Source organism: Trichechus manatus, unplaced genomic scaffold (assembly GCF_000243295.1).
Source record: "Trichechus manatus latirostris isolate Lorelei unplaced genomic scaffold, TriManLat1.0 scaffold00297, whole genome shotgun sequence".
NCBI classification, from domain to species: Eukaryota; Metazoa; Chordata; class Mammalia; order Sirenia; family Trichechidae; genus Trichechus; species Trichechus manatus.
In genome coordinates this window covers 1,285,246-1,310,477 of record NW_004444233.1, presented here as the reverse complement: position 1 = coordinate 1,310,477, position 25,232 = coordinate 1,285,246, and the positions used below count along the sequence as shown (strand labels likewise).

At 51.4% G+C, this 25,232-nt stretch overlaps 1 protein-coding gene across 1 annotated transcript in view; it reads right to left on the bottom strand.

Annotated features, from left to right (window-relative positions):
• The window catches only part of EPS8L3 (EPS8 signaling adaptor L3), a 17,488-nt gene extending 6,507 nt beyond the window's left edge, over nt 1–10,981 (bottom strand). The window contains exons 1-16 of the mRNA XM_004390438.1: nt 10,951–10,981; nt 10,674–10,738; nt 8,797–8,955; nt 8,358–8,507; nt 8,194–8,249; nt 7,632–7,735; nt 7,430–7,545; nt 7,093–7,213; nt 6,948–7,009; nt 6,630–6,704; nt 6,083–6,231; nt 3,257–3,341; nt 2,972–2,997; nt 2,259–2,376; nt 1,916–2,044; nt 1,532–1,605 (exon numbers count right to left, since the gene is read on the bottom strand). Of these exons, the coding sequence (XP_004390495.1) occupies nt 1,532–1,605; nt 1,916–2,044; nt 2,259–2,376; nt 2,972–2,997; nt 3,257–3,341; nt 6,083–6,231; nt 6,630–6,704; nt 6,948–7,009; nt 7,093–7,213; nt 7,430–7,545; nt 7,632–7,735; nt 8,194–8,249; nt 8,358–8,507; nt 8,797–8,955; nt 10,674–10,738; nt 10,951–10,981 (1,520 nt within the window). The remainder of the gene's footprint in view (nt 1–1,531; nt 1,606–1,915; nt 2,045–2,258; nt 2,377–2,971; nt 2,998–3,256; nt 3,342–6,082; nt 6,232–6,629; nt 6,705–6,947; nt 7,010–7,092; nt 7,214–7,429; nt 7,546–7,631; nt 7,736–8,193; nt 8,250–8,357; nt 8,508–8,796; nt 8,956–10,673; nt 10,739–10,950) is intronic.
• Between the last annotated feature and the right edge of the window lie 14,251 nt (nt 10,982–25,232).

The following is a 25,232-nucleotide window of genomic DNA, read 5'->3' as shown; positions in this document are numbered from 1 at the left end:
TTCCTGCATTATTTTCTTGAATTCTTCCATTTTTTTGTCTGTGTTTTGCATGAATTTGTGTGCCTTTTCCATGAATTTGTCTATTTTTTCCTCGTTTTTGTCTGCTTTTTGCATAAACTCTTGGATAATTCTGAGTATTAGAGATTTGAATTCCCTATCAGGTAGTTCTAGTGCCTTTTCCTCTACTGGAAAGTCATCTGATGTTTTATTTTGGACGCCTACTGGAACCATCCTGTCATGTTTTTGTAAATGTTTTGATATTGTCTGCTGTCTTTGGGGCGTTCTGTAGTTATCGTTCTCATTTATTGATTGTAGATTTGTTTGTTTCGTCCTTTTTTGTTTGTTTTATTTGGCTATGTCTGAGCAGGCTGTGTCTTCTTTGTTGTTTGTTCGTCGTGGGCATGATACTTTTCACCTACTTCTGCAATTGGCAGGGTCAGTTGCTCAGATATGGTACAGCAGGGCCGGTCTAGCTGAAGAGGAGTTGCTTGGATGCGTTGTTTGTGGCACTTACGATGGCCACCTGGGCGGGCTGGTAATCAGTGCAGGGCAGGTTCCGGTAGACCATGCCTGGGCTGCTTGGTGATGTGATGTTAAGTGCACAGTGCAGGTAGGCAGGATGGAGGGGGGAGATTGTGATGTGTGGAGCTAGATGGGTATGGTAGAGAGGAGAGAGAAACAGGAGCCAAAAACATACAAACAAACAGAAAAGAGTGCTAGGGAGCTTGCTGTTGGAGTGGAGAGATGAGAGACTATGAAGTGGAGAAAAACAAAAAGGAGAAGAAGAAGAAAAAAAGAAAAGAAATGAAATGAATAAATAAAAATTAGAATGAAAAAAGGAAAGAAAAGTTCCTAGGGATCCCACTGATGTGGCTACAAGGTCTGGGGAAGTTGCTCCCAGGCCGTGAAGTACAGCCTGGCTAGAAGGCATAGAGGTGTCACTCAGCGCCAGGTATTCAGGGGACAGGAAGAGAAGGAAGGTATAGAGAGACAAGACACTGTGAAGAAAGACAAAAAGGGAGAAAGAGGGAAAAGAAAACAAAACAAATTTTTTAAAAAAAAACAAGAAACCCCCCCAAAAAAAATAGGAAAAAAAAAAAAAAAAAAGAAACAAGGATAAAGAAATGCTCACAGGGATCCCTCTGCGTGTCTGTGCAAACTGAGGGGGTAGGTCCCAAGCCACACAGTACTGCCTGGCAAGAAGGGGCTCCCAATTTGAGAAAAGAAAAAGAAAACAAACAAACAATTCAAAACAAACAAACAAAAAAGCCCTGGGATCCCACCAGCTTGGCAGCATGGGCCGGGAAGCAGTCTCAGATTTGAGCAGCGTTTCACAGCATTTCAAGAAGAAGCAAAGATGCCCCTGCCCCCTTCTAATCTCTTTAACTCAACAGGGACAGCTCTGGGGCTGGGCGGCATCTGTGGGTCTGTCATGCACAGTGTAGGTCAGGTCGTATGTTCTGAGGTTACCTTGGTTATCTGAGCCCTTTACAGAAATTATCCTCCACACACCATGCGGCTTGGTACTCACACAGAGGAAAAGTTCTCTGCCTGCAGCCAGGCTGTGACCTCCTCAGGCTTTGAGCTGAGTCGGAGCATTGGAGCCTAGAGTCAGGGGGAAATGGGGATCAGAGGCCATCTAATCTCACAGGCACCCATATCACCATCACCAAGGTCCCTTCTCTGAACTCCCATGAAATCTTCTCTCATTGCATGGTTTGCTTGTCTGATAGGGGCCCTGTCTTGTTCTCTGCTCTGGTCCCAGAGCCCAGCATGATAAAGCTTAGCACACTAGGCATGCAGTAATATTGATTAAACCAAACCAGGAGTCTCTCCTCCTCTTGTGACCGAAGCCCACCCCCCACCTCTGACTCAAGATTTATAGTTTCCCTGGGTAATCTGGGCTGGGTAGTACCCGAGGGGGTGACTGGCCCTGACTTCCAGGTGCCCCCGACTGTAGGGGCTCCAGGATGTTGCTGGGAATGTAGCCACTCTGTCCCATCTCGTTCTTCACCAGCCACCACCGCTTGCTCTGGTCCAGAACCTGCCAAGAATCACTTCCTTAGTCACCCCTGGGTCTCTGTCCAGCGAGGTCACCCCCTCCCCAGCAAGCCTTTTCCCTCCAGGCCCTTTCCCCCTTTCCTTCTCCTGCTCTAGGCTACCCACCCCAGGAGCCCCATACCTGGGCCACCCACTCAGGCTGCCTGTAGCTCCCACTAACTACCACTTCCTTTCCCAGCCTCCAGTCTGTTGCTCACCTCCAGCATATCTCCTGGGACCACAGTCAGTTCCTGTGGGTTTCTAGCTTCAAACTCATATAGGACTTGCATTTTCAGGGCTTGCTTGGCAGGTCTGGGGCCGGAGGGCAGGATGTTGGGGTCCCCAGGCTGAGGGTCATGGTTGTATGTCTTGTCTTGTGCAAAGTGTGGAACACTACCTAACCTAGGACACCCCTCACCCCCAGAGACAGAGTTAGAATGGCTGGAGAGTGGAACCTCAGAAATTAAGTCCCTATCCCAGCCCAGAGAGCCTCAGCTATCTCCTGCTGGAGTCTGGATGTGACTTTTGGGCTTCCACAGAGTTTAATGTGGAAGTGGTAGGTGGGACTTGGAGTGGGAATTTCTGCAGGTAGGACGGGTCTGAAATGTTGCTGATTTGTGAACACTCTTCAAGCAGAATTTTCTACATCTGAGCTCTGCTCTGATCACTGCTGAGCACTTTATACCTGATCTCTGGGAAGTCAGAGGTGTATGTGGGTAGTGTCAAAAGGAAGGGATTGGAGCCTATGAAGGTAAAAAATCCCTGCTTTTTGCACCCAGTGGAGGGGAGGGGTATGTTTGTACATGTACGTGTCTGGCTAAAAGAGAGCCCCGAAGGTCTCTGAGATGTAGAGATCCAGAGATCCAAAAGATCAGCCCCGTCCCTCCCTCCCTAGGACCATGTGGTCCCTACTAAGCCCAGGGCATACCGGAGGGAGTCCTGGTATTCTAGGGGTGCCTGTAAGGGGTAGAACAGAGAGTAAGCAAGAGCAGGAGTCAGCCAGCATGGTGGTTGGGAGCTAGGGTATTGAACCACAGACCTACTCACACGCAGCTGCCTTATATACCCTTCCCTGCCTCCCCACTATACAGATATGGGTACCCACATGAACCTACCCAACCACTTAGTTGTCATACAACCATAGTTCGGACTGGGAGGGCAGAAACTAGCTGAAGTCCGGGGCTTTGGGTAGGGCTCTGTGTTAAGCTCCCCTTACCTGGTTAGAGAAGGTCTCTGGAGGCTGCCAGCCATCATAGAATGTGGGTATGTAGGGCAGGGGCTTTGGGCCTGTCCATTCTGCCCTGTGGGGAAAACAAAGCTGAGCTCATGTCCACTCTGTGCCAGGCTGTGGGATATGGAAATGGAGGAGATGACAAGGCCTAGCCTCAGGGATCTGCTGTCTAATGGGAGGCATGGCCCACGTGCACAGGTGAAAGGCCCCAGAACACCCACAAAGGAGACAGTTAAGCATGAACAAATCCCATGGCAGAGAGATGTATCAACTTCATAAGGATCCACGGCAGAGAGATGTATCAACTTCATAAGGATACGCTGCACACTTAATCACACTGATTGAGGGTTTAGATTAAAGTGGTAGAACCCCAGAGTGTTAGGGCTGGATGACCCTTTGGGAATCATCTCATTCAGTGTTTTTTGTAACTTTTTTTCAGTTTCCCAGCCACAGAACCTTTTGTTCTAACTAAATAGTTTGTGGAACTCTAATTTGTGAGACTGATCAAAGCAGAGCTGCTCTGGTTTGAGTTCTTTGTGGCCTCCAGGCTTGCTCTACTTGGAATATTCTCAGGCTTGCCTGCTGGGGAAATGCCTATTCCCCTCCTTGAAGAAGTACCCTTCCCTGACTCACTAGGGCAGAGGTGAATATTTCTTCTTTTGTTCTGCTGCTGAACTTGGTACTCGCTTGGATTATTGCTCCCTTACTCTATATTGCACATGAGCCTTACTTGTCTGTTTCTCACTATATTGAACTCCTTGAGGGCCGTATCCCTAGTGCAGTGGCTGGCACACAGGGGACGCTGATAAATGTTTGTTCAATGGGAACAAATGAATTATTCCCTCTTCTGCATCTTTTTAATTGGTTATTTCTATTTGGCCTACAAACATGCTCAGGTCTTCTCTTGACCCTGTCACTACTGCTTTTAGCTGCCATCCTATTATTACCTCCTTTTAACCCGTTTTTCTGAGAATGTGTCTGTGTTCCTGCTTACATCTCACATGCTTCTTTCACGGTTCCTTGCAACCTAACTTATACCTCTGTCATTACTCTGCTGAAGCTAGTTTGTCTAAAGTCCTGATGTTCTCCCGATTGCCAAATCCAGTGGCCTTATATGTATGGTCTTCATCCTTCTGGGTGACCACAGCATTTAGTGCTATTTTAACTTTGGGTCAATCTGCCTAAAATCAAGATATCTAAATGTAATTTACCTAATATGCAACTCTTTTAAGGGTTTTTAACATATCTTTAGTTATTCCATCTTTTGCATTTGTGTCTTTCATTTCATTCATTCACTTCTTGTTATTTTAGGAAATTAGAAAACATCTTTCTAAGGGCATATCTGATTTAATTTTATATTTAAAATAAGAATTTATCAAATGTATATCATTTTATGAATGACGGAGTTGTTTCGTATCTTTGTGGAGTATCTTTTAAAAATTGTATCTGCTGAGCTATTTTTGTAAAGTCTTAAATTCTTGAAGTAAGGCTGGATTTTGAGACACAGAAAGATATATCCAACATGTTAGTCAATGTTTAAGTGACTGAATGATGGTATTTGAGTGTCTGCCATAGACCCTCTTGTTTGGGTCCATTGCAGAACCTCTGTTTTCTTTTCCTACTAGCACTGGACAGATGCCAGGACTAGCCCCACAGACTCGGTGAGGCCAGCGCAGTTGTGATGGTTGGTGTGCCCCAAGGTGGGCTTATAGTTACTGTTTGTCCCCAGTGTTCTGGACAACTGAACACTTATGAGATAGGAGCTCCAAAATCCATAACTGATTTCCTTTTAATGATTGAACCCAGAGAGCTCATAAAAATGAATTGTATTAAATTATTTCATGTCTTTAGATGGACTGGATGAAAAAAAATCATGTAAAGGGGGCTGAATTGGAAAGAATTGATCGTTAAGCAAAAGACTCGTTAGACAAACTGGCTTATTTCCGTGTTGGCTTGTCTGTCTTTCTAAAACCTTCTTCTCTCTTGGCTTTCATGCCTCTGCTCTTTTGGTTCTTCTTTTAACTCTCCGGAATTTCTCTTTGCCTCCTTAACTCTTTCTGTTTTAACCACCTGCATGAAGATGTTTCCCAAGGCCCTGCCTTCTTCTCTCATGGAATAGAGCAAAGTGTGCTTGCTGAATTGAATTCTGGAGCTTTCCTCGGGAACCCTTACCTCTAGCCGTGGCTCCAGCTATCATTTCTATAAGGACTATCCTCAAATTCACTTTGCCACATCAGACCTCGAATGAGGGCCGGGCCACCTGTCTCTGTGGGGTTCTACTGGCACCTCGGTTCAGCATATCCAAGCTGGTTTTGTCCCCCACTCCCCATTGCTCTCATCAGTTTGGCCTCCTTGTCCAACTGCCCATCTCACAGTTGCACAGGCTTGGAATATCTCTTTCTCTCTTTACTCCCTAGCCAACTGGTTACCAAGTCTTGTTGATGTTACATTTGCAGTATCTCTCACTTCACTAATTCTTAAATTCTGGGCTGGATCGAGACAAAGTTTTCAATTTGTCCTTGAAAAAATGAGAAAATATTTTAGAAGAAGACTGCCAACTCTCCTTTCTCGGAAGGGACTGTTTTTTTCCCTGAGATAATGCCTTCTCTTTGGTGGTGAAAGTAGGTGATTGTCTTTTTTTTAACTCTTCACACTTAGCAGAATGAAAATTCAGCAACCCCATGTAGAGTACCCCAATTTGTTTGAAAAATTTCTGGTCTGTGACTGTGTAGAGCCTTGTCACCTCTGATTGCTGCCCTTTGACCCCATGTCCCTCACCCGCAATTCAGTTCAGACCTAGTCTTCACTCACCAATTGGTGGTCCAGGCCACGCCTAGCGCCTTCCAGAGGTTACTCTCAGTTGGGGTCAGAAAGGACTGCAGCAGGTCGATGGCTTTGGGGGTAAGGAGTGGTGAGTTCACTTGGGCTGCTAGGCCAGACTCAGGGCAGTGGGCTATGATCTGGGGGAGAAATGGAAGGTATGAGGAAGCCTAGGCTCCCACAAGACCAGACAGAGGTGGTAAAGGGCCCAGAGTACCTGGCTTCCCATGTTGGAAATGCCAAGCTACCTCCTGCAAGTGACCCCTTCTGCCTCAGGCCTGTTGCCACTTCCAATCTCCCTTGGAGTCTTGGTGTCCTTGGCTCTGACCCTAGACTATCTAGTCTACTGGGGCGTTCTGTACACACCAGGGATGATGTCTTGGGGGCAAGGAGAAGGGTGTGTTGGGGTAAGCAAGGGCTCCGTCTGCCCCTGCCCTACCCCGCTCTCACCCCACTCCCCTTTCTCCCTCTGTTTCTTCTTGACTTCATCCTGTCCTTCCCTTCCCTTCCTCCACCACCCTGTCCTTCCCCAACTCACAAAGTCCAGAGTTTGGAAGATGAGGTGCACGAGCTCAGGGGCACTCGGCTCCTGCAACCTGCTGCTCAGCTTCCCCTGGGGACACAGGGCAATGTTTGTCAACACCCTCCCCACCCTACCTTCCTCAGTGCCCCAGTAATTGTTTTGGGCTTTGTTTGGGAGCTTGGCACTCCCCAAAAGTCCCAAGAGTGGAGAGGGGAGGTTCCAGGGGAAGAAGCTGGAGAAGGAAAAGGCTTGAGATGGCCTATGAGACTAGGGGAGCAGAAAGGGGAGAAAGGAGAAGGCGGTGGGGTAAGGAGCTTGTGGGGAGCCATATACCAGGAGGTTGAGGCTGTACTTGATCTTCTGGAAGCAGTCGATGTACTGTTCCTTTGTTATCCCTGTGGGAGAGGGCTGTGGGTCATAGGCTATCCCAAGACTCCTCCCCTTCTCCCCACTCTTCTCCCCTCGCCCAAGCACTCACCTCCCTGATTCTTGTTCTTTTTCTTCCACAGTCTCTTCTTCTTACTGCTGGTCTTTTCCTGGGCCTCATTTAGCTTTCCCACAAACCACTCAATGTCTTCTAGGATGTGGTTCAACACCTCCTGGACCCCAAAACAGCTCATGGCCTTGAGTGAAGCGAGGCACCGTCCTGGAACTCCTGACCCTGCTCCCCACCCCACCCCACCACAAGCCCTATCTTCAGGCTCAGCCTGGGGCCAAACCAAGCTTCCTTGGTTCTTCTTGGCCCAGAGCCTGCCCTGGCCATCCTGGCTCCCAGGCCCAGAAAGCCTCAGCAAGCCCCAGACAATCTGAGTTACCTCATCCTCATTTGGGTCCCTGAGGGATAGGGACCGCCTTGGAGGAGGTAGAGTGAAGTTACTTGGTTCTCGGGCACTGGGATGGCGAGACAGGGGCCTTGGGGATGGTGGCATTCCTGGAATGTAAGGGGACCGTGGATTCAGAACCTCCTTGGTCTTTGATTTAAACCTTCTCCTCCTACCTGCCCCCCAAAAAACTTACTGTGCTCTGGTGTCATCCTTTGAGGCTGCTCTGGAAGGAACCCCTGGTCCAGAGGGGGCCCCCGCCATCTGCCCTGGCCTGGGCGAAGGGCTCCAAATTGGGGTCTGCTGAGAACGTGGTAGGGACACATCTTTGACAAGGTTCTTGGGACAGAGATCCCACCCACACTTCTGCCCAGGACCCGGGAGCACCCCCACCTCTCTCTAGGACCCCCCACCATTTCCTGGTCTCCATCTGAACCCTTCCGTGACACCATCTGCACACCCACCACCCAGTGTACCACCCACCTAATAGTGCTATCCTATTAGGCCGAGATACCCTCTGGGCCCTTTCTGGCCCCATGGCAGTCTCCAGGGTCAGTCTCTAGTGCCCCTTGGGCCCAGCCCTAGCCCCTTCCCCATGCCCATCTACGCTCTGGCCCCAGCCTGGCTGCTCCCCAGTTCCAGGTCCATGTTGGTTGTGTCACAGGCTCCTAGGATCCCTAAGATGCGGGGCCAGGGTCTGGCCAACCAGGCCTGAGCTGTGAAGTTCTATAGGTGGGAATGGGGAAGAGGCTGCCTACCTTTGCTCTAGTTCTTCCTCCAGAGCCTTCTGCAGGCTTGCCCTCAGTTGCTCTGCCTGGGGGAAGCAGCAGTCAGGCAGGCTGAGGGTATGTGTATATGTGTAGGGGGGTGTTCTCTGGACCCTACACCCACTGTCTCTCCCACCCCACCCCTGGCTGCTTACGTTCACTTCCTGGCACTGAAAGAGCAGAGTGCTGGAGGTTGGCAGTCCTGACTCCTTCACTGTGATGGACAGAATGGAGTTGTAGGAGCAAGTGTTGAGCGCCACATCCATGGCCTGGATGCTGTCCAGGCGATAAGTGTCCAGCTCCTCCTGGGCCAGGCGGGGAGGTTGGCAATGAGGTCACTGAAAGCCAGGCTTGGCTCCTGGAGCTCCTGACTTGGGGTACCCCAGCCCGCTTGGTGGCCTGGGACTGGGGTATCATCTACCCTGACCTCTGTGCCTCTGCCCCAGTCTCCACCTAAGCCTGGGTATGTATGTGTATATGGAGGGGTGTGGCTGCTATTTGGAGTATGCGGAGTAGAGTTCAAGTGCCTGGAGCTTGCTTTTGCACTGCCCGGGTTGGCTGTGACCCATTGCTGAGTTTGTTGGGTGGGCTGACCTTGGTCTCGATGTCCAGCAGCTGGAGCCAGCCATTTCTGACCTGCAGGAGCAAGTCCTGGCTCCACACACGGCCCTGCGCATCCATCTCTTGCAGCTTCTGCAGGGCATCCTTGGGCTCCTGGACTCTCTGAGTACCTAGCTTACACGTCATCAGGTGCTGAGGGGAGAGAATGAGGCCCAGGACCGGGAGAAGACTTAGAAAGGGGAGACTAGGGGTGGGGGTGGGGGTGGGGAGAGGCAGCAGAGGAGGGAGACCTGCCGTGGCCTCCTTGTGGGGTGATCTAGATAAGCAATCTTCAAGGGCTTATGTCAGGGCCAGTGTAGAAGTGGGCAGGCTAGGTCTGTGGGGCTGTGCGGGGGCTTTTAGGACCCTGGAGGAAGGAAGGACAATCATGGCCCAGAACAGTCCAGGCCAGTGAGGGGGTTGGGTGGTAGAGGATGTGGACTCCAATCACTCAACAAATAAAGTCTAAACTCCTCTGAGTGAGATGTAGGGCCCTCAAAATTCTGTCTCCCTGTGCTCCCTTTGGGCACCCACCATCTCAGCCTGGTCTTCCTCTTCACTAACCTGAATTTAGCATTCCTGTCCCTGTGCCTTTGCTCATGCTGTTCCCCATCCCTAGAATGCCTTTCCCACTTGTGCTAGTCCCTCACCTCCGGTGTCTTAGGAACAAGATCAAGCCCCATCTTCTCTACTCAAGTCCCTGTGAAGCTGCCCATTCCTGTGGGTCTTTGCCATTATTCACCTCCCCTAGGAGATCCCTCCCTTCTCACATCCAAATGCTGATGTCACAAGCAGCAGTCCGGCCCCTTGCCCTCCAGTGTAGTCTCTTGTTGGGGGATATGCAGTCTGTCTCCTGCCCCTGGGTCCCACCAGCCCTGCTCTCTGCACACCTCCTAGATCCTTTGCCTGCTGTTCACGTTTCCAGCATGTTCAGGGAAGCTTGACATCATGAACAAACTCCCTGTCAGCCTGAACATGTCTCCTCTCTGCCCTTGCCTGCTGGGCCTAAATTAAGCTGCCCCCCACCCCACCCCAACCCCCTACCCCTGCCATGAAGCTGAGTACTCCTGGCCTCTCCCTAGCTGACAAAGGAGACCTACCCCTGCTGCCTGTGGAAACTCCAGGCCACCACCCAGCGTCCTTCCCTGGTTCTGCTCCATTAGAGCCCTAACATCTGATGCTGCCCAGAATGGTTTCTATCTGGTGCGGCAGCCTGACCAGGTGTGTGCTCTACCCCAGCCACACCCTTGTAGTCTGTGCTTTCCCATGGTGTTGACAGCCCTTCAGGCAACCAGATCTCCCAGTGTCTCACTCCCTGAGGGCCAGAGACTCATTCCAGCCTCCAAGTGGCTGACAGTTGTCTGGGAGCTCGGAGCTAGCCACCTGCCCTCTCTGGCAGTGCCTCCTTTGGGGCCCTCTCTATCCTTCACAGGGACTGCTGACCTCACACATTCCTTTCTCCAGCCACGCCAGATCCTAGCCAAAGAGTAGTTCTCTGAGCTGGGGACTAGAGTTGCAGGGGGTGGGTAGGGAGGTGGGTGGGGTGGGGTGAGGGGGTAGGGTAGAGTAGCTCAGAGGAAGGTACCACAGCTGATGCCTCTAGGCACATATCTCTGCGACTTCTTCCTGCCTGGAGATAGGATGTCCACCTCTCTCTAACTTCAACCCCCCCTGCTCTTCCTGTCCCCAACTGTGCCCATTCCCTTCCCTGGCAGGTAGCAGATGCTCCATTAGACTTGTTGTTCTGGGGCAGGCTATTGGCTTCCATGGCAGGGACTTGTCTTAGAGGTCTATTTTTTGGCAGGACGATGGGCACATGGGACAACTTAGGTTGAGTCAGGAAACCATCTGGGACCCCTCGGGGTACTCACCTCCACCCTGTGCTGCAGGAAGCTGGGCTCTGAGGTGAGGCTCTGCAAGTACTCCTTCCGGTGCACTGTGGGGATTGGTGTGGGGGGGTGAGGGATGGAGGTTGTGGGGGCAAAGCAAGGGTGTGGGGTGGAGGGAAAAAGAGTGAGAAGTGAGCAACCGAGCCAGTGAGAAGGAGTCGTTGCGGGGAGGGAGAGACTGGAGGACAAGGGCTTCAGGGAGACAGGAGGGGAGGGGAGGGGAGAAGGATGGAGGTAGAGGGTGGAGGAGTAAGCTTACAGTAAATGGCTGTGCTGCTGGGCCGGGACATGTTGGCACTGCTGAGGACAGTTCTCTAGAACTAAACCAAAGAGATAGCCATCAGAGCTGGGAGAGGAGTCCCAGGGCACAGCCGGCAGGAGGGCTGCTATTGCAGCTCGTCCCTGACTGGGCTGACGCTTGGACCAGGCTCTGACCTGGGACCCTGGTACAGATCCAAAGCCCTGGGCTTCAGGAGGCCTTTTGGAGCAGTCTCCTGCCAGTGGCCTCCGCTGTGGAGCCCTCTTCTTGGCTGACATGGAGGCCCTAGGCCGAGGGAAGGAGGGCCTGCAGGGCATGGCTAGGCCTCAGGACAGGCTCCAGGCCTCCTGTTATTTGGTCAGTAAAGCTCCTTTTGATGGGTCCAGGAAAGCTGAATGGACAGGGACCCAAGCCTGAGGCTGGAGCTCCAGATTCTATCCTGGGTGTGGGTGTGAGGGATGCCAGGTTGAATTGTGTCTCCCCAAAATATGTGTCAACTTGGCTAGGTCATGATCCTCATTATTATGTAATTATCCTCCATTTTGTGATCTAATTATCCCATGTATTGTATATCCTAACCTTTATAATGTTATTGAGGCAGGACACAATCTACAGCATTAGGTTGTATCTTTAGTCAATTTCTTTTGAGATACAAGAGAGATTAAACAAGAGCGCAGAAATCGAGGGACCTCATAACCACCAAGAAAGAAGAACTGGGAGCAGAACATGTCCTTTGGACCTGAGGTCCTTGTGCTGAGAACCTGCCAGACCCAGGGGAAGACTGATGCCAAGACACGTGGAGATCTCCAAGGAATGCTGGGCCCACAGATGTTGAAAGGAGACAAGGACTTTCCCAGGAGCCAACAGAGAGAGAAAGCCTGCCCCTAGAGCTGGCACCCTGAATCCGGACTTCTAGCCTCCTAAACTGTGAGAGAATAAATTTCTGTTTGTTAAAGCTACCCACTTGTGATATTTCTGTTATGGCAGCACTAGATGACTAAGACACCAGGTGAGTGGGCTGAACCCAGCTTCTATAGGGAAGGCAGAGGATTCAGCAGCCTTCCCTGCCAAGCAAGCCCTCTTGTCTGAGCCTGCTTCACTTCTGCAAACTGAGAGGAAACTGATGTTGGCTCTTGAGCTGGGGAGGCTCATAGGAAGAGCGAGAGTGTGTGTGTGTGTGAATGCGAATGCATGCATTTGCGTTTGTGATGGGCCTGTGTAGGATTTGTCAGTGACATCCTGACAATACTACCCACTTGCACTTCCCTGAATGTCTCCCAAGTCTCCTGTCTCTGCCTTTTCATACCTGTACCCTCTGCCCAGAGCCCTGGCCCAGCCCATCCTCTAAATTCCAGCTCAAGCATCCCCTCTTCAGTGAAGCGTTCCTTGATCACCCTTCTCCACCCCACCAGCAGAGGGCCCTCTGTAGAGCCACACCATAGCTTGTACATTCCTAATAACAACAGCCACAACGGCCACCTTGGTTAGTTCTATGAGCCTTGTGCCAAGCCCCTTATAGACATTGTTTTATTTAATTTTCACTACAGTCTGCTTGGATTTACTTGGTGCTATGTGCCAAGCAGAGGAGCTCTGGTGGCACAATGGTTAAGTGCTGGGCTGTTAGCCAAAAGGTCAGCAGTTTGAACCCACCCAAGGGAGAAAGATATGACAGTTTGCTTCTGTAAACACTTCAGCCTTGGAAACCCTATGGGGCAGTTCTACTCTGTCCTACAGGGTCCATATGAGTTGGAATCAACTCAACGGCAATGGGTTTGGTTTTGATTTGTATGCCAAGCACTGTTGTAAGTGCTTTACCTTCCTTAACTCATTTAATCCACAAAACAACCTTATGAGGGTGGTACTGTTACTGTCCTCATTTGCCAGATGAGGACTCTGAGGCTTAAAGAGGGGGACAGGCCTGAAGTCGCTACCAAACCCAACCCAACCCGTTGCTGTCGAGTCGATTCTGACTCATAGCGACACTATAGGACAGAGTAGAACTGCCCCATAGGGTTTCCAAGGAGTGGCTAGTGGATTCGAACTGCCGACCTTTTGGTTAGCAGCTGAGCTCTTAACCACTGTGCCACTAGGGCTCCAAACCAAACCAAACCCGTTGCCGTCGAGTCGATTCCGAGTTCGTATTTAATAGAGAATGAACTCAGACCTGTCTGGCTGCAAATGCCATGTTATAATTGTTTGATTACATATGTGCCTCCCCCGCTGGGCTCTGAGCCCTGAGGACAGAGACTTGCCTTGGGCATCACTGTGTCGCCAGTGCTTTCCTGGCACAGAGTGGGTCCAGAGCACATACATGTTAAAACGGACCTGAATTAAATGTGGTGCGTGTACACGAGGGGTGGGGATGGGAGTCAGTCGTGGGTGTGAGTCAAGTGTATCTGTTATTTGAGTGAGGTTCGTATGCATCCTGCGTTGAGTGTCAATTTTGTGGGTGTTCACGCATCTGTGTGGTGCACCTACGTCATACAGAACCCCTGGAATATCCTGGGTAAAGTATTGAAGAGCAGTCCGCACCCTGTTTATTAGGACTGTTGTGGAAATAACAGAGGATCAGATAAGATGACTCTGAGGTGGAAACGAGTTACTGTTAAACAAGTAAGGAAATGGCAGGGAGGTGTCTGGATCTCTTTCCTTGTTTAGGGGACCAGGGCCCCTTTTTCCGTCAAGGATAAGCAGTGCGAGAAGCCTGTTCCCCCACCCCCACTGCCTCACCCCAGGCTATGACACTTCCTGCTTCTAGACTGCAAAGAGAAAACGAGCTCTGTCCTGGTTAGCCTGGCTTCCTCCCACCCACCCAAAACACCCCCCAACACACACATGCACCTACACACACACACACACACACGCGCGCGCGCGCGCGTGTGCGTAGATGGTCTCTGTGGGTCCCTGTGGGCAGGTAAAGGTGGGGAAACGCTGCTGAAGACCCCTGACAACAGGAGGGGGGAGGGGCTGGTTTTGGTCTGCCTTGCTACTGGGTGAGGGTGGGGAGAGCTGTGGCGGCCCAGTTACCCCTACTTATGCCCCAACTGTAGAGGCTTGAAGCCAGGAAGGGCTATCTATATCACGGACACTGAGGAGGAAGCCCAGAGATGCTGCTGGAGGCCTGAACCACCCTTCTCTGCTTCCTAGCCAGACAGCCAGACAGCCAACGCTGAGCCCCAAGCCCTTCCTTGGGGCTGACCCTCTTGGCTTCATGTGGGAACAGGCTGGCGACAGACTAGGGAAGCCACTGAGTTATCTCCACCTGCCCAGGGATCCCCTTCAGCTGGTCTGGGCACTGATCTTCCCTGGGGCCCAGGGCTTTACCTAGGTGCCAGTGAGTCTGGTGGCTGGTCCCCCTGGGGTGGCTGATGTTGGAGCTGGTGGTCCGGTGCTGGTGGTGGGAGGGCAGTGGCTTCTCTGCTAGCACCACAGGCAGAGCCCCAGTAAGTAGGCAGGCCCCGTGGTGATGAGGCTATAGAGACAGCCACACCTGTGCTCTTCGGACCCTGGTGGGTGGGGAGGCACCACCCGCCCAACACCTGAGACTGGATTGTGGCAATACTAGTGCTGACAGGTGCTGGGCTGGTGCCCTGAAGTTGGCCAGAAACCCCTGCTTCCTAGCTTCCCTCTTCTGCTTGCCTCTGGTCCTAGGGTGTGGCCCCTCTCCCCAGTGCCTTTTGGGCACCTCCCCTGGGGCTCCAGGTTAATGTCAGGTGCTAGGGCTGGGACCAGATGGAGAGGAGAGTCTGAGTTCTGTGGTCTCAGGGCAAATCAGGTGGAGGTGGCCCCCAGGCTTGGGGGAAGTTGCGGCCAGAATGTGTACCTGTGTGTATGTGGGTGCTGCACCTGTGGGTGCATGGTTATGTGTCCAGGTGGCATCTGTGAGCAGAACATAGATTTTGTAAGAGCAGATGAGACTGGGGCATGGGACCACCATGGACATTACATGGTGGGCCGAGATTTCTTTCTGGTAGGGCCCACCTCGTTCTATCCCTTATTCTGTTACCTCCCACCCAGCAGGGAGACCTCTCACCCACCATTCTTTGTCTTTCACCCTCTTCCCTCCTCCCTTCTGCCCCCAAGACCCATGGTTGATGCCTGGTTGGGAAACTGAGCCTGCCTCTGTGTCTCTGTCTCCATTCATGAACTGCCCAGCCCCTGTACCTCACTCTATTTAACAACCTTCCTTGGCATCCAGGGTGGGCCAGGCTCCCTGCCCTCTGGGAGCTCACAGTTTAACAAGGGAGGCCAGAAGGAATCAGAAACCAAGGGGGCAAGGCGGGAGGGGAGAGGGGAAATGCCCAGTGTGGAGGTGATCCTTGGAGCAGAGGGTCAGGGCCTGGCAGGTATGATGATCTGTAGTGGAAGGTGTAGTCTAGGGACTGGAACCTGCATCCTACACCCCCAGCCTTGGCTTCCCTGGGACCATCCCAGAAGATTCTGGCCTACTCTCCCACCCCCACCCCAACCAACAACACTGCCCTGATGGCCTGGAGTCCAAAGATTGGATCCTGGCTGGGGGCTTCCCCACATGGGCTGGTGTGGGCCCCTGGGGAGTCCAGGAGGCAGCCAGCCACTGGGGCCCAGGGATCAGCCAGAGCCTCGTGGAAACTGGCCCTCCTAATTTCCCTGGAGCTGAGCCTCTCCTCTCCCCCCTCCTCCCTGGCCTTGGCCCTCCTTCAGCTTCTCTCAGGATGGCCTGTGCTCTAGTCACATCCCCCAGTCCCAGCCCCAGCTTCATCAAGGCTGCAGCCACATCCCACCTCCCTCATCCCTGGCATGGGTGCCCAGCCGAGACCTCATACTTGCTCCCCAGCTCAGGCCAGACCCTGTACTTGCCACAGGCCTCTCCTCAAGTCAGTCTAGCACACCAGAGACTCTCATGGAGGACCTGGGGGCAGGGACAGAGAAAGGGGCTGAACCCACACCAGGGGTCCAGTCTGAGTGAGATCTTGGGGCAGAGAAACGATGTGCTCTACCTGGCTCCTCAGCACTGTGCACTTGGTGCCCCTGGGAACAGTTTGGGTCTCTCCAAACAGGAACCTTTTGCAGCCTGGGTGGTGGGGCTGGGCCCAGACTTCTTTGGTGCCAGGCATTGTGAGTGTCTGCCAGAGGGGAGCCACCCCAGGGAAAAGGGGCATTTGGTTGGGGAGGGAGGGAGAGGCCAGGCCACCTGCTCCTAGGGATTTTGGGGCGATAATTGATGCTTCTTTACACAGAAAGGTCTGAGTGCCAAAGCAATTCTTCAGCAAGTAATGCTGGCTGAGGCACCAGGAGCCAGGACTTGGGTAGGAGAAGGAACAGGGACTCAGAGGGCATTGCCTTGAAATTGTGAGGTTCCTGAAGGCTGTGGGACCTCATTCATTCATCCATTTGACAACTATATATTGAGGGCTTCCTGCCTGCCAGGCACTGTGCTAAGTACTAGGATACGCCTGGAGCTTACAGACATCTTGGAGCTCAGCCTGAGTTCATTGTCTCCCTCCAGACAACGTCTCTCCCTTGCTCCCCATCTCAGTGGAAGCACCGACACCCAGCCAGGCGGCCAAGTAGGAAACTTGGGAGTCACCACAGACTTCTCTCTCCCTCTGCCCCACATTCAGTCCATCACCCATCCTGTAGTCACACCTCCTTAGCAAGCTCAGCTATATTCACCCTCACTGCTACTGCTGTAGCTCAGACCCTCGGCAAACTCTCTGGCTTTGGTCGTGCAACAGTCTCCTAACCTGTCTCCTGCCTCCAGCCTTGCTCTCGTTAACGCTCCCTCTTCACTGTGGACAGGGAACATTTCTTAATCGGTAATTTAGTCATCCCACTCCTCTGCTTAAAATCCATCACTGACTTCCCTCTGCTCTCAGGATAAAATCTGAACTTCTTATTATGGCAGATGAGGCCCTTTATGAACTTAAGGCCACTGTCTTGAGTCTGGTCTTATCTCCCACCACTCCCTGCCGCTTGTACTTTACACTCAGCTTTAGAGAATGACTTGGAACTCCTAGAAGGTCATGCCTGGCAGTGGCATCAGTGGGGTTGGTGTCACCCAGAGGTGGATTAATCAGTTAGCACAGTATGCGCTGGCTTGCATTGAGCAAGGTACCCACGGGCTTAATTGTATTTACTTGCTAATCTGTGGTGAGCAATTTCACATGGGTTTCACCATACATTGTTGACATGATGGGGGACAGGTGAAATTGTGAACTGCAGATTGGTGGGAAGGCACAATCGGGCCCGTGCGTACCTTACTTATTGAGTAATCCGGCCCTGGCCCCCCATCCCCACCATGGACCTCCTCCCATACCAGACCATACAGAATCCTTAGTAATGTTTTCTGTACTAACGTTACTAGTAAATCGTAATTTCCATATATCACTCCTTCTTTTCCTTTAATTACTACTTCGTTCTCAAAAAAGTTATTGATATAGGTTCACAGATACTAATTACCACAATATCATAGCTAAAACACCAGAAAATTTGACAAAATCGGCGACTATAAAACAAGGGCAACGAAAACAACACATACTTTAGCGAGTGCAGACTAAACCATGTAATTCAAAGCATCATTGTAATTGGGTAATAATGACAGCTCTGACTGGAGTGCGTTAGAAGGTTCAAAAAGTAAATTAGCATAGAGTTTTAGCCTTGTAGGTATATTGATACATGGAACCTGGGCTTAAGAAAAATGTTATAACTAACTACAGGGATATTTTTATAGACAGTCATTTTGGTGTCACCCCCGCTGACAGTGTCACCTGGTGGGGTCCGCACTTCCTGCGCCGCCTGATGACACCACTGATGCCTTGGCACCTGGCTGCCTGCTGTTCTACCTGCCTGGAATGCCTACCCCTTCCTTGCTCACCTGAAAAACACTTCCATGCTTTCATGGTTCTGTGTAAGCTCTGTTCCCCTGGGAAGCCTCACCGCTATCCAGGGATGGTGGGGACTTCTCCCTGGCCCTTGGCTCCCAGGTACCTTGTACACACATCCCTCCATTCCTGCAGGTTGTACATTGAGGGCATGTCCATCGCCCCACCAGACAGGAATCCCTGCAGTCTCAGGATGGTCTTTTGCCAGGCTAGAAGAGAAAAGGACTTGTAATGAACTAAATACACTGTGGCATCCCAGGCACAGAGGACCAGACTATGCTTGGGGCATCAGGGAAGACATCCCAGAGGAGGAATGCTGAAGTCGGGTCTTAGAGGACACGCAGGAGTCCACCAGGAGATGGCGTGGGAAGTGCGAAGGCTGGGTGGGTGAAGCATCGCGGTGGGTGAGAAGCTGAGTATGGCCAGAGCATGAACTGTGTGTGTGGGGGGGCGGGGAGGTGGTGTAGGTGACAGGAGAAGTGTGTATCTTTGTCACCAGGCAGTGCTCATAGTCATCGAGTGGTTTTGCACAGAGGTGTGACAAGGATGTCGCTGGGTCTGTTGCCTCCCGGGAAGGTCCTGCCACTTACTTGTCAGGATACAGAGGGGGGCTACTGAGGGGTCAGGTACAGGGACAACCCCAGGAGCATGGGTTTTAGGATGAAGCGGCCAAGGAGCCCCTCCAGGACACCCTGGTCCAGCCCAGGAAGGAGGCCCAGGATCTCTTGGAAACTCCAGAGCAGGCCCTGGGCAGTGCCAGGAACTCTGGAGGGCTATGGGGAAGAGAGCTCTGTTATCATGGAGGACAGTGAGTGGGCACGGCAGGACTCTGGTATTCAGGAAGGGAGGCCTGTTTGTGGCTGAAAGGCCCCCAGGGATGGAGTGCCAGGTAGGAGTGCCCTACGCTCAGGGAGCTGTACCCCGCCAGAGTGAGGTCTAGCCAGAGCCTTTTGCTGGTAGAGGAAGCATAGCCTCAGTGTTAGGTCGGGGGCTGGGGCCTGAGTGGTGGCCGTCATGGCAGGGGCTGACACTGGCCCTGGGGCTGCTGGGGAGTCACAGAAGCGAACCCTATCTCCGCCAGTGCTGTCCCTAGACAGGAGCAAATCACTTCTATGAGCCAGGCACAGGAGTAAGCAAGAGAAATGAAGTCCCTGTCCACTCGGAGCTTGCATTCTAGAGGTAGAAGAAACAAAGACACACATATAAAGAAATGGAGGCCCTGATAAGTGACCAGAAGGAAATAAAGAGGGTGATGTGAATGAGAGCATGGGGTGAGAGGGGACCTCAACAAGGAGGGGAGCTTTGAGCTGAGAAGAGCCTGGAGAAGGGGAAAAGCACGACCAAGGTCCTGCAGCTGGATAGGAAGCCATGGTGCTGGAGTGGAACGAGGGAGGGGAGAGTGGTCCGAGACGCGGTGGGAGGGTGGGCTCTGCAGACCACTGCCAGGAGTCCAGCTTTTGTCCCACAGTTGATTGGAAGACACTGAGGGGTTCTGAGCAGAGGACTCACCCTGAATTGTGCTTTCGGCACCTCTCTCAGACCATGCTGGGGAGAATGGGTTATAGTGGGAGTGGGGGGTGGACCAAGGAAAACCCATGGGAAGGCTACTGGGTCTGGGTGATGAGGGCAGTAAGGATGGAGACTTGTGTTGCAGGTGGAGCTACAGGACATGTCAAGGATTGGATGTGGGGGGGCTAGGTGGAAAGACCACTTCAGGATGATTCTTAGTCTTTTCACTTGAACAACTGGGGGACTAGGGTGACATTTGGTGAGATAGGGACAATAGGCAGAGATGAAGGTTTGAAAGATGGGGAGGGATACAGAGTTTCAGTTTCATCCTGAACGTCTTCAGTTTGAGAGGGTTATTTGACCTCTGAGCAGAAGTATCACAAAGAGGGGAGGGAATTTTAATCAGGATCTCAGGGGAGTGGGATGGGCATATAACTTTGGCAGTTGTGAGAACACAGCTAATATTTAGAGGTCTAAGATGGGGTAGGAGTCTCTGGCTGTTGCAAGTAGTTAATGAGCTTGACTGCTAACTGAAATTTTGGTGGTTCAAGTCCACCCAGAGGCACCTTGGAGAAAGGCCTGATGATCTACTTCCAAAAAAATCAGCCATTGCATACCCTATGGAACATAGTACAGTTCTATCTGACCTACATGGGGTTGCCATGAATTAAAATCAACTCAGTGGCAACTGGAGGGAAAAAAAAAAAAGACTGGGTGAGATTGTGGGGGAAAATGTGGAGGTAAAGAGACAGGAACTCAGGGGCCTCCCAGCATTAATAGACTGGGGTGGTCAGGATGGACCAGCTAAGGAGACTGAGGAGGGGTGGCCAGTGAGCTCGGAGGAGACCCAGGAGAGGGGGCGGTCCCTGGAACCAGAAGAAGAGAATATTTAAAGAAGGAAGGAATGACAATTGTTTCAAGTGCTACTGAGACGTTGAGTAAAAAGACACAGAGAGAAGTATCCATGTATTTGGCAATGTGGAGGTCACTGGTGGTGCTAATTAAATGGGTTTCATGGAGCGGTGGGGTGGAGCTGGACTGGACAGGGTTGAAAAGTGAAAGGGAGGTAGAGAGAGGGAGACTGCGAGAGGGTGGGTGTAGACAGTGGGGGCAAGAGGTTTCTCTGGGAGTGGACTGGTGGTCAGAAGCGGGGTATGATATGGAAACTTATTTTTAATTTGTTTAAGGATGGAAGGCATTGTAGCATATTTGCTAACGGGAATAATTTATTGGAGAGACTGATGAGAAAACAGAGATACTGAAAGAGTGAAGACTTTGAGAAGGTACCAGAAGATGGGGTGTCCAGAGCATGGGTGGAGGGACTGGTCTGTACAAGAGTGAGGAGGAAGAAGATGGGCTTATCTGCTGGGGCCCCACTGGGTCCCTCCAGCTGGTTCTGGGTCAGATCCTGCTGTGCTCCACCCTCAGTTTGGGTCAGGCAGCAGGAAGGAGTCTGGGAATGGGGCTAATTTGAGGGGGAATGGGGCTAATTTGAAGGAAAATGGTTAATTCTCTGGGGCTAGGGTGGTATCGGAGTCCCTAGGTGGTGCAAACAGGAAAGTGCTCGTCTGCTAATCGAAAGGTTGGAGGTTCGAGTCCACCCAGGAGCACCTTGGAAGAAAGGCTTGGCAATCTACTTCCAAAAACTCAGACATTGAAAACCCTGTGGAGCACAGTTCTACGCTGACGCACATGGGGTCGCCATGAGTCACAGTCGACTAGATGGCAACTGATTTAGGGTGGTATCAGAGGCTTGATTTTCTAGGGGAGGAGGCCCAGCCTTATGCCCTCCTTGAAGCTGCCCTTTCCAGGGACTGGGAGATTGGGGTTGGAATCAGCCACTGTCAGATCCATCTCTATTTGGCTAGCTCATCCTGAGTCCCTCTGTCTCCTAAACTCCAAATCCCTAAGCCAGCGCTCAGCCGCATTTCTCCAACCCTTTCCTAACCACCCCTTGTAGACAGACATCATTCCAGATATTTCTTACCTTCCCCTCCCCCACTTTCGCACACTTGGTTCTGCCCCTCCCCAGCCTTGGATCCACTGGGTGATTCCTACACATACCTCCCCGCCCCTGCCCTCCATTCTACATCCCACCCCTCATCCAGGGATTCCCTGGCTCCCTGGGAGGAAAAGCTCTTAGGAATATCTGAAAAGCCCTTCCCCAGAGGCCTGGACCTTGGACCATGATTCAAAGCAGTTTCACAGGAAAGCCAGGCCAGGGAGGAACTAAGGGCTAAGCTGGGGATGGGCTGCTTAGGAACGGGCAGTCTTGGGAAGGGAATGTTTTCTTTGATCTCAAGGGAGGGGCTGGCCTGGGCCCAGTGCACTCACATCTCTGGGGCAGGTGGGGAGAAGTAAGGAGGGATGGTGCCATCACCATGCTGGACAGTGCCCTGGGGTCGCCCTCCAGGAGCAGGTGGCCCTGTGGTGGCCAGGCTCACGGCTTCTCCCTGGGTCACTGGAATGACCTCCCTGGCCTGGCCTTGCCAGTTGCCATGGGTATGGAGGGGAGGGGGATTGACTGACGCTCCTCCCTCCTCATACACTTCTGTTTCTGCCCCTACTTCAAACCACTGCCCAAGGCAGAGAACAATGCAGCCATTCAAAACCATGTGGTGAAAGAATATTCAGTGATATGGAAAAATTCACATGGTAGTGTTGATGAAAAAGGCCTGTTAGAAAATGATAGATAATAAGATCCCAACTTTGTAAAAAGCAAATAAATGAATTGAAATCATGTAAATTGACACAGGAAAAAAAAGTAAATAAAATTTGTAATCATACGAATCTAAATAGAAAAAAAATTGTAATCCTTGTAAATCTAAGCATAGAAAATGTTCATGATGTCGTATGAGGCTTGTTACAAAATGGTGACAACTGTAAGATCTCAATTTTGTAAAACCAAGTTGTAATCATGAAAATTTAAACATAGAAAAAACTGTAACTGTGTAAATCTAAACATTTATTCATCACTTGTGCTCTGTGACAGACACCAATCTAAGTGCTTTACATTATGTGCTCACAACAACTCTGTGGAGTGTTGTTGTTAGTTGCCATGGAGTCAGCTCTGACTCATGGCCACTCACGTACAACAGAACAAAACATTGCCTGGTGCAATGTCATCTTCATGATCTTCGGTATGCTCAAGTCCATTGTTTTGGCCACTATGCATTGGTTAACACACTCAGCTGCTAATCGAAAGACTGGAGGTTCAAGTCCACTCAGACGCACCTTGGAAACCTATGGAGCGCAGCTCTACTCTGACACACATGGGGTCGCCATGAGTTGAAATTGACTAAATGGCAACTGATGGTGGTGGTAGCAATGGTTTTTGAGTGCCTTCTAGCCTGGTGGGGGATGGGGGGAGGGGATCCCTAGTTGGCAGAAATGGTTTGTGCTTGACTATTAACCTTAAAAACTCTGGTGGCATAGTGGTTAAGAGTTACGGCTGCTAACCAAAAGGTTGGCAGTTTGAATCCATCAGGCGCTCCTTGGAAACCCCATGGGGCAGTTCTACTCTGTTCTATAGGGTCGCTGTGAGTTGGAATTGACTCAATGGCAATGGGTTTTTGGTTTTGGTACTAACCTAAAGGTTGGTGATTCAAAACCACCCAGCATACCTCAGAAGAAAGGTGTAGCTATCTACTTCTGTTAAAATTACAGCCAAAAAAACCCTATGGAGCAGTTCTACTCTGTGACACATGGGGTCACTATGAGTTGGAATCGATTTGACAGCAATGGGTTTGGTTTTTTTGGGCTTCCAACATAAGGGGTTCATCTTCCCCACTGTATTGGACAATATTCTGTTGTGATCCATAGGGTTTTCATTGGCTTATCTTTGGAAGTAGATCACCAGGCCTTTTTCCACACTCTGTCTCAGTCTGAAAGCTCTGCTGAAACCTGTCCACCACTGGTGACCCTGCAGGTATTTGAAATACTGGTGGCATCGCTTCCCACATCATAGCAATACAAAAGCCACTACAGCCCGACAAACTGACAGATGGGTGGGAGTACCCTATGAAGTAGGTACTATTATTTTCATCTCCAATGTACATATGAAGAAACTGAGGCACAGAGAGGTTAAGTAACTTGTGCCAGGTCACAAAGCCAGTAAAATCCAAGCAGTCTGCCTTGAAAAAGAGACACTAAGAGAAACAAGTTATCTCTAGCTGGGGGTAGGAAGGGCTTCTGTGTGGTTCTTACTTTCTTCTTTGCTATATTTTCCAACTTTTTCTCAAGGAGCATGTTACTTTTGTAATCCATGCCTCACCACTCCCACAAAAAAAAGATAATTTTAAAAGTAACAAAACAAGACAAAAATGCCCCAGGAAGACACTCCTCCTGCAGCCCTGGGATTCTGTTCTGCGCGTGGGGTTGGGGTGGGGGGTCCCTATCAAAGCTACCAGTGAGATCAGTGGCCTGTGGCCTGGGAAGGCCAATGGGGGGAGCTCAGTTCCCCCAACTGCCACTGGTCCCTGAAGGGGTCCCAAGGAATCTTAGGCCCCCCACTGGGGCCGCTAGGTCTCAGACCAGGGCAGGCAGGCTCACCCTGTTTGGCCTTGAGAGGCCTTAGGCATGCTGTACTGGTTGTCCCAGAGCCTGGGGAGGTATGTGTGTGCCTGGAAGCACACAGCCAGCTGGGGAGTCTGGAAGCCTCTCCTTGGCTTCTTGGCCCCACACCCCCTCCACATTTTCTCACCCCACATTATTCAACCTCCCTGCAAAGCAAGATCTTCCTCTGCAAAAACTAGCTGCTATTGGAACCCTCTTAGTGACCAAGAGCTCATTACCTCACTGGCAATCCAGGCCATGTGGGACACTACATGGTACAGAGGAAGGAGCGTAGGCCTCAAAGTTAGAAAAACTCAGCTTGAACCTACCTAGTTCTAGCTCTTAGCCGTGTGGCTTTGAACCTAAGTCCTGTGAGCTTCGATTTCATTGTCTGTTAGTGGGCTGATGATGCCTGCGAGGATTACCTGACACTACATAGGTCAAATGCCTGGAGCAGAGGAGGTGCTCCCCCAAAGCTGGCCTCCTCATAAGTCTTTCCTGCTGTTCTCAGAGATTCCTCTAGAGCCACTCAGAATAGATCTGATCCCTCTGAGGCATCTCTTCCCCAGGCAGACTTTCCCCACCCAACTCCTTCAGCCACCCTGGCATAGCATGGGTCCCAGGCAGGCCACCATCTTGAGCAGTTTCTCAAATGCATGACTCCATGAGAATCCCCTGGGAAGCCCGGTTGAAAATGCAGAGTCCTAGATCCTACCCATAGAGTTGAATTCAAGGGGTCCAGGAAGGAGTCCCAGAATCCAAATGTTTACAGTCTCCCAAGCAGTCCCTGGGGGAGCCGGTGCTCCACCATTTTCCAGTTGGCAGTGTCTCTTCTTAAGTATGAGGCCCAGAAGTGAGCAGTGCCAGGCTGCAGGCTGACCAGCTAGGGACCTGGGAGGCTTTCTCTCTGGTTGCTGCCCACCGTCCCCACTCAGTCCCCTGGGTGGAGGTGTGTGTGCCCTGTGGGGTGAGCTTGTGCTATAGATAGGCAGTGTCACTCCAGAGGAACTTGTTCTGTGATGTGGTGCTCTGAAATTAGACAACTGCTGGGGCCAGGAATCTCAGCCTCCCCGACTCTGACCCTCAATGGGTTCTGTGCCCAGAGTCTTAGGCCACATAGAGGCCTGGGCAGAAAGCCTCACAGGGCTTCCAGAATGAATCTGACAAGCTGGCCCTGTGGCTCTACTGCTCTCCCCAGCCCTGAATTCCCAAAGACTGGAGGGGTCTTAGTCCCATGAGCACAGATCACATAACCCAGGCCACTGAGGGTCCTGCCGTGAGAGGCCTGCCCAGTATTCCAGAACAAGCCCTAGGCAGGAGTGGTAGGCAGGTCTGCAGTGCCAGAGATGTCAGATC